Source organism: Sinocyclocheilus rhinocerous, unplaced genomic scaffold (assembly GCF_001515625.1).
Source record: "Sinocyclocheilus rhinocerous isolate Xijiao unplaced genomic scaffold, SAMN03320098_v1.1 scaffold781, whole genome shotgun sequence".
NCBI lineage: Eukaryota > Metazoa > Chordata > Actinopteri > Cypriniformes > Cyprinidae > Sinocyclocheilus > Sinocyclocheilus rhinocerous.
Window position 1 is genome coordinate 996,699 of NW_015658395.1, and position 8,121 is coordinate 1,004,819.

At 37.6% G+C, this 8,121-nt stretch overlaps 1 protein-coding gene across 3 annotated transcripts in view; it reads right to left on the bottom strand.

Moving 5' to 3' along the window:
* adgrb2 (adhesion G protein-coupled receptor B2) overlaps window positions 1–8,121 on the bottom strand; it is a 293,767-nt gene that overhangs the window by 212,311 nt on the left and 73,335 nt on the right. For all 3 annotated transcript variants that reach the window (XM_016530376.1, XM_016530377.1, XM_016530375.1), the window contains exon 2: window positions 4,135–4,963. In XM_016530376.1, the coding sequence (XP_016385862.1) occupies window positions 4,135–4,948 (814 nt within the window). In that variant the 5' untranslated portion in view covers window positions 4,949–4,963. The remainder of the gene's footprint in view (window positions 1–4,134; window positions 4,964–8,121) is intronic.

The window sequence follows — 8,121 nt, forward strand, 5'->3', positions numbered from 1 at the left end:
AGGCTCTATTAAGTTACAACACTAGCATAAAAAAAGAAGATATGCTGTAACAGCATGTGAATTTTTTCCGCCTTCGCCAACCTAATCTCAAGGCTGCGGCACACGGAGGAGCGAGAAGTTCCATGTTCACGTGGGCTTTGAGCATAGGGATTGTCTCTGATCCAGAGATGAGCAAGAAATACCTAGGCCTGAAGACAATTAAATAATTAGTCCAATTAAGCGTTTAGATAACACGCCTGTAATTAAATCATTTGCACACCAAGGGATGGTGACAGTTCACAGAAACTAATTTTCGTCTGTGGTGGGTTCATCTCCCATCCAAACAAAAAGATTTATTTGCAGTTCAACATACGCAGATTATGGCAGAAAATGTACCACATGCAGATCTCTGATGAAGGCCCTGCAGAATGTGTCATTTACAAAATTGTACAAAAACAAGTGGATTTGAAACAGGTTAAAAAATATATTGTTTAAATAAGAGGCAAAATCTAAAATATATACGTTTGGCTGAAATTTTCAGTTGCTAACAAGAAAATTGGTACATTTCAGTATAAGGCGCACTTTGTTATTTTCATGTGTGTTGTGACAACAATAGATGAGTACTAAGGTACAATAAAATGAGTATTTGTTTGGTCATGAAAAGACCAACTTCATGTAAAAATAAAAAGCTTTTATTAGGTGACAGCTATGAAGATATGATGGGAGCCCTGACCTCATGTGAGAAAACATGATTGTTTTAATAATATTTTCAATGGTTTAATCAATACTTTTTTTCCAGCATTTTTTTTCAGTATGTTAATCATATTTTTACAAAAATCAACTCATTACTGTAAAACGTTAATAAGGAAAAACTTAAAGTGCACCTTTTTTATTTTTAAACCTATTCCACAGAATTTCAGATTTGCCCTTGCCGTAAATATGAAAAAGTTTGCAGAATCCTTGTGGGTCTAATTATCACATCCACCTTATTTTTAACATAAGAACAGGTTCAGCCATTTGTAACTTGAACGTGCAAGGCTTCCGGTGTCATTCGTTTCCAGTTATTTTTAGCTGTACAAAAGAGCTCGTTATGCTGCTTGGTATTGTGAACTTGATATTATTTTAATGTATTGTCATAATTATAAACACACTGATTTGTAGCACAAATAGTTTAATACAATTATGTTATTTCTCTAGTTATTTACCTATAGGAGCTAATGAAGTCTCACACGTTCACAGAAAATAACTAGCTTACTTCTGCACTGCAAAATTAGACGGATTATTACATTACATAGTAGTTAAGAGACCTATATGCCTGAGTGCTCTGATTTCCTGCATAATTTGTTATGATTTTGAATCATTTGCAATGACTGTGCAGGATGCTATATATCCTCTATTCCAGAGTGGCCTAATTACGGAAAAAAAATCTCCCAATATGCACCTAAAAATACTGTCAACATCTTTCCAGAGAAGAACTCTCCATGCTTGAAATTGGCTGGTGTCAGTGATGTCAGCTTTGAGGAGAAGGCCGTTTAATGTGCAGTCTTTGCGGGCACAGGAGAAGGCTGCATCTCTGTAACAGGCATATTGGCAGTGTCCTCCTGTCTGGCACAGCCAATCAGCATGCTGACTCAAGGGAGGATAAAACTCAGTGTGGCTTTAGCTGAGAGGCACTAGAGCGAGCCAGGAAAAGCCCGGCTGAAGTATGCGTGCACATACACGTCCTCTCATTCTCACTTTCCCCTCCTAGTCGCTTCTTTTTCGGCGTCAATAACACACTTTCTGACTCTCTCTGTCTCTCAATCAGAAATACACGCAGAATGTTTCTATACACGACATAATGACGTCTATCGATGGCGCTGATTGCCTATGGGTCTGATAACCTGTAACTTATATCGGGGCAGATTTAAAAAAAAAAAACAGCGGGGGCCAGAGGAAAAAGTTGACCCGAATAATGGCAATACATAAATATATATTTAAAAATCATCAGCAAGGCCCATGAACTGTCCTCTACCTCTATATCCACCCACAACCCCGAAGCAATAACACAAAACGACATCAGCAAAAGTGACAAGTGACAGATTTGAGACCATATACCAATATACCATTTTAAATCTGGTCACCCGGCGTGATACATTGATAAGCAATAAATCTCTTCCTTGCTACTCTTTCGTTTCTCTCCTAACCAGCCACGACAAGCAGGCAAAACATTTTCTCAAACACTTGATTTCTATTTCTTTCATGAAACTTTTGATATGCATAACATACACACAGCTGTAAAGCTGTGCTTTTAAACAGCAGCTCAATAAACAAGTTAATATTGAGTAACTTACATCCACTGCCAACAAATAATCCAAACAATGCCACAGACTCTCCAAGCCTCTGAATGAGTCAGTGTTATTTTAACAAATCGATTGAATAAAGGATTCAGTGACTCACTCATAAAGAATGCTTCCCTTATCTGTTTCATTCCTGAATTAATCAGTGGTGATGAACAAATCGGTTGAGTGATTCAATGACTACGTTTACATGCGCACAAATAATACGATTATTTCTAATAATCAGAGTAAGGATTTAATCACATTATGATGTTTACAAGTCAAGAGCAAAGCTTCACTTCTGTTTACATGCAATTTCCATTATTCGCATTATTTGTTATTAATCGTGGTTATTTTTTACCGCCACCTATGTTAAAGGTGCACCAAGCAATCTTTGAAAAACGCTTTTGACCGCAGTGTCGGACCATGTCCCAAAACACACTTGCAGCCAATCAGCAGTAAGGGGCGTGTCTTGTAGTGATAGAGAGAAGAGAGCACTCAATTTGAGTACCGTTGATTTTGCATTGTTTCAAACAACTTATCTGTGTTAGCTTTTGTTTGAATATGCTCGTGTCATCTTCACTTGTTTCTGCGGTCGTCGTTATGCCAGAGTTGTGTACGTACAATATCAAAATAGGGGTGAGGTCCTGTTGGGCTATGGGCTTGTTTGTTTTGGTGCTTTCAAATATCAACATTGTTTGGCAAAAAAATCGCTTAGTGCACCTTTAATATGATCATGCTTGCTGTGATTATGAGCTTAATCGCATTATTTAGATCGAAGTATTGCGTTGACATGAGGTAAAGTTTAATCGCGATATTGCCAAAACGTCATTATAATCTCATTATGAGGGTAAACACACTGAATTAATTGCTTTTTTCCCTGAACGAATCAGCGTTTTGAAAAAATCGTTTCAGTGGTTCAATGACTCGCTTATTTCTGAAAGAATCAGTGTTTTTGAACGAATCAGTTGAACGAATGATTCAGGGTTACTCATAACCACTCATACTCAGAATTCAGAACTACATACTAGCATGCTACTCTTACTATTTTTACTTTTTTGTGGCAGAAATAGTAAGAAATAGTTTGCTTGAATGAATGTTCAGAAACAGTCAACTTGTTTTATTTCTGAATGAAGCAGTGGTTCAGTGAATTAATGACTTGTTTACTCCTGATTGAATCAGGGTATTGAATTAATCGGTTTAGTGATTATTATAGTGATTATCGATTTAGTGAGTCATTATAATACAGTTATTTGTTATCATCTACTAGCTTAACAATATATATTGCAGAAAGAGTGCCTGAAATCCAACTATACAGACAAAGAGAATTGATTCAGTTCCAAGTGCTGCGCTAAATATCAGAGCTCTTGAATCGTTGCTCAGCCAATCAGATTTGAGGACCAGACCTAACCTAAATGATCAAAAACACAAAATGACACAAAATGATCAGACTCTACTGATAGATTACTTGTCACTAGAAGCTTTTCGAGTCACACCCAGTTAGAACACAGTGTATAAGATCATCAGCAGGACCAAACAGTGCAGCCAAGGGGAGTCAGTGATTACTATTTTATCACAAACACTTATCCTGATTGGAGGCAGTTCCAAGCACTTTAAAGTTAAAGTTTCCCTTTTGTAATTAGAGGCTAATAATTGAAATATAAAATGAGCTCTCCAAATCAAATCAAGCTGAAAGTGAAACACTTTGCTTGTGATCCAAAACGAGCCCATGGTTACCCAATCAAACAAAGTAGCTTGTAAAGCAGCTTAATTCATTTTAATAGAGCAGGCTGTAAATGAAACAGCTAACAGCTGGTCAGAAGGAAGCTTGGCTTACCTTGCCGGACATCCCTGGGTGCTATAGCGATGCCATTCTTTGAATGCAGCTGTGTGACACAACAGTCGTCGGGTGGCGATTGCAACACACTCGCGCTGGGGTCTAAAGAGTGGTTATGGGGAGCAGTGGGCAGTAGGGAGACCGGAGGGGCCGTGTTGGGACAAACGCATCCCGTCTGGGTGATACTGCAGCTCTCGGTTTCCCAGCCTGAGCCGATGTGCAAGCACTCCTCAAACCATCGGCACAGGACTCCACACGTAAACTGACTCGAATTCTCATTATTAATGAGCAGAACCTCTACGAGCCGGAAGTCCAGAGTTTCCGCCGACAAGGGGGCTTGGCCCTCGGATGTCCCATCTCCGTTGTCGCCGTCTTTGTTGGGATGAGTGGTCAGGCACAACTGCACAAAGTTCTTATCGAACTGCAGGAAGGTGTGGGGTCCTGGGACCATGCAAAGCTCAACGGCTTCAGGGTCCGAGGGGAAGGTGGGCTGGTCTGGGGGGCCACAGGTCTGGTTTGAGAGGTAGTGGTCCAGGGGCAGCACCAGCGGGGAAAAAGCTAAACACGCGCCGGCATGGCGATTGAAGCGGAAATAGAGCGAGTACTTGGTGGGGTCAGGGTTCTCCACAGTCCAGGAGCATCCAGATGTCAGAGCCGACGGCCTGGGAAAGAGGTCCCTGAGCGAGAAGGAGCCGTATAAGACCCCAGCCACCAGAGAGGAGCAGGGGACAGCCTGACCCAGCGGCTCCACGGCCCCGGCCAGTGCAAAAAGGGATGACAGCACAGACAGCCAGAGATGACCAGCAGTGTTCATCCTATGTCATTTGTCCTGCGGGGGAAGAAAGAAATATAGATGAGTGATCCAAACACCATTTCAGTGAGGTCAAACAACTAATTAATTCATCTGTCAAATATGTCTTTGATTAATCAGATCATATCTTGCTCATTTTTCTTCTTCAAACAATATTTAAATCTATTGCTATACATAACATACAGTTTGAACGCAGCTGAACAGTATAACCAAATAAAGGCATAGACATAGATAGTAGTAGATACTGTTTACACCAAATATAAATAGCAATTAATTGCATCTTGTTTACACCGAGTGCAGATAGAATTAAATGCTATTCGCACAAAGTATAAATAGGCAGAATGTGCTATTTGTGCTAAAATTTAAATATTTGAGCAAAGCCAGGTGGTTTTAGCAGAAATAGCCTTTGGCAACAGAATCTTTTCTTTGCCTTAACATATGTTTTTATTAAAAGTTTTTAATCAAAATAAAATGTCTGCTGGGTTCCGTTTAATTGATAGCCATGCAAGTTTAAAGCTGCAGCCATACAGACTTCCACACACATGCACGTAAACACAGGACCAGAAAGTTCTGTGCTGGATACCAAAGTTCATGTTTCAACTTTTTAAACTTATGAATTTACATAAATAACAACTGAGGGTCAAAGTGTCACAGATTGACCATCTTGTCAAAGAACACAAAGCAAAAATGTGTACTGTATGGTTTGCAGTGTTGTGGTGTCCATATAGTCATTTTGTTGATCAAAAGGAAGACAGCAACTAAAATGCTGTTGTTAGAACAAAAATGCTTGAACTGTAAGCACAAAATAGCAAGACACAAGATGTGTCCATATATATAAAAACAAAACATCTCAAATGCATTTAGCATAACAAGCACTCATCAAAAACATGACCACACCTGCATATACAATCATACACTACACATATGAAATTATTCATTTTCTACATCACTGATGATGATTCTCCAAGCACAGCATAAACACATGCCAAATCCATAATAAAATCGATTGCTAATCATTTTCATTAATTATTACCAATTAGTCATCACAGCCCTACATACCAGGTTTATTAGTTAACTAAAACAGAAACGAAAATGATATCCATAAAAGAAAAAAAAATGCTTTAAATAATTGTTAACTGAAACAAACTGACAAGATTCTCATTAACATTCTTCATATACTAAAATAAATAAAACTGAAATGAAAAAAATAATAACAAAAACTATAAAAAATTACTAAAACAAAATTACTAAAACTTTAACAAAATGTTTAAAATGAAAACAGAAAATACGAAAATAAAAACTATAGTGCCTCAATCATACTAAAATAACACTGCTAAATTTGATAATTTTATTTGTGTAAAACTCTGTTGGTAAAACAAAAGAGAAGGGGAGTTCTGAAGGAGAGATTGCAAGAAGGGCAACACAATGTTATTTGAAAATTAGATTCATTAACAGATTTACATCACTAATCCTCTTTAATCTATTCTGCGGAGACACTGCAGAGTGTCAAAAACAAACAGCCAGAGAGAACGAGAATGACAACAGAAAACCCAAGACAGGAGAAAACAGAGCGAGATGGAGAGGAACGGTCGTGTCACATATCGGGCCATTTAAGCTCTCTGACAGCATTAATGAAGCAGAAAGTTTTCCTGTAAATCAGCCCCTTCGGTCTTGATTGCCGCCTGCCAGAGCTCCTCACGCCAGCCTTTTTCCACAGATGCGTTTGCGAGCCCCAATTCAGCCTCTCCTGAGCCGCCGCTCACTTTTCATTCAGTCAGCCCGCCCCTCTGGCACCGGTCCCTTTGTCTTAATTACATGTGGTTAGTGGGTCACATTACTGGCATACAGTTGGCTGCAGTGGGACGTCCTTCATTTGGAGGGCCTTTGGGTTTCCGTACACTCCCACCTGGATCAATAGGTGGAAAGTAAACTCTCTGACTTTCCTCCTCGTTTTTGCCTCTTTGTCATTCTGTCTCACCCTTCCTCTCCTCCTTCCCACTTTCACTCAGAGCAGACTTGTAAATCATTTCAGGGCTGCGTGTTCTCTCTGTGAAGGTCGCAATCCTATTCACAAAGACACAAAATGGACACGCATACTGTTCTCCGATGTCTGAAAATCCCTGACGGATGTGCTGAGAAGACTGATGACTCTTCTGTGAAGGGTTTAGCCCTTCAACTAATCTCCCCCACTCTCACGCACACATGCATCCTTTAGTTTCCCACTGTGACACATTTATAGGTCTTTGAGTTTTTTATTAATAGGATGTGGCACATGACATGACAATCAAATTTTTTTGTCCTATCTATTAATGTATTAAAAAAATACATTAAAATGCAATTCAGAGATACAATGACTTGAACACAACACTTCTGTGATAAGAACGTCTTTAATTTCTGAATTACAATTAATTTAGGTAGTTTATTGGAGCATAAATTCAAGCACGAGGAAGGTCGATTGATAGAAATTTTGCTAATAAAAATAGTTCAATGATTTAAGTTTGTGTGGTGTGTGGCATTATATTTTCTATTTGGCCATGATGTCAAAAATATCAAGGTGATACAACTGTCTTGATATTGCAATAAGGGGGGGGGAAACTCAAAGAAAAAACAGAATTAATGTGTTTAAAGTCATTATCCCACCTTTAATAGAACTGTCATCTTGATTTAAAAATAAAATAAAATAATAAAATAAAATACAAATGTAAAATTATGTCTATTTCTTTTATTATAAATGTCTTAATTATTTTTGAGATATTCTTTCTGATAGTCTTATACCAATTTGGTTTATAATGAAGTTAAACAACTTTGTAGTAATAATGTAGTAATGTTTATGTGTATGAAAGCCCACAATATGTTTTTCCTCTGTTATAATCCTTTGTAAATGGTATATATTGACTTTTTTTTTTTTCAACTTGTTCATTATGACTAATGTTTCAAAAAACAAAAAAAACTAAACTGTTTGACAATCTTTTATTTCTTTGACAAAAATATATAAATAAAGCTATTGCTTACTCATATTTAAGAAATACCAAATCAAAGTCATGTGCAAATAAAGAAAATAAATAAATAAATAATTAAATAAATATTTTGATATATATATATATATATATATATATATGTGTGTGTATGTGTGTGTGTGTGTGTGTGTGTGTGTATATATATATATATATATATAT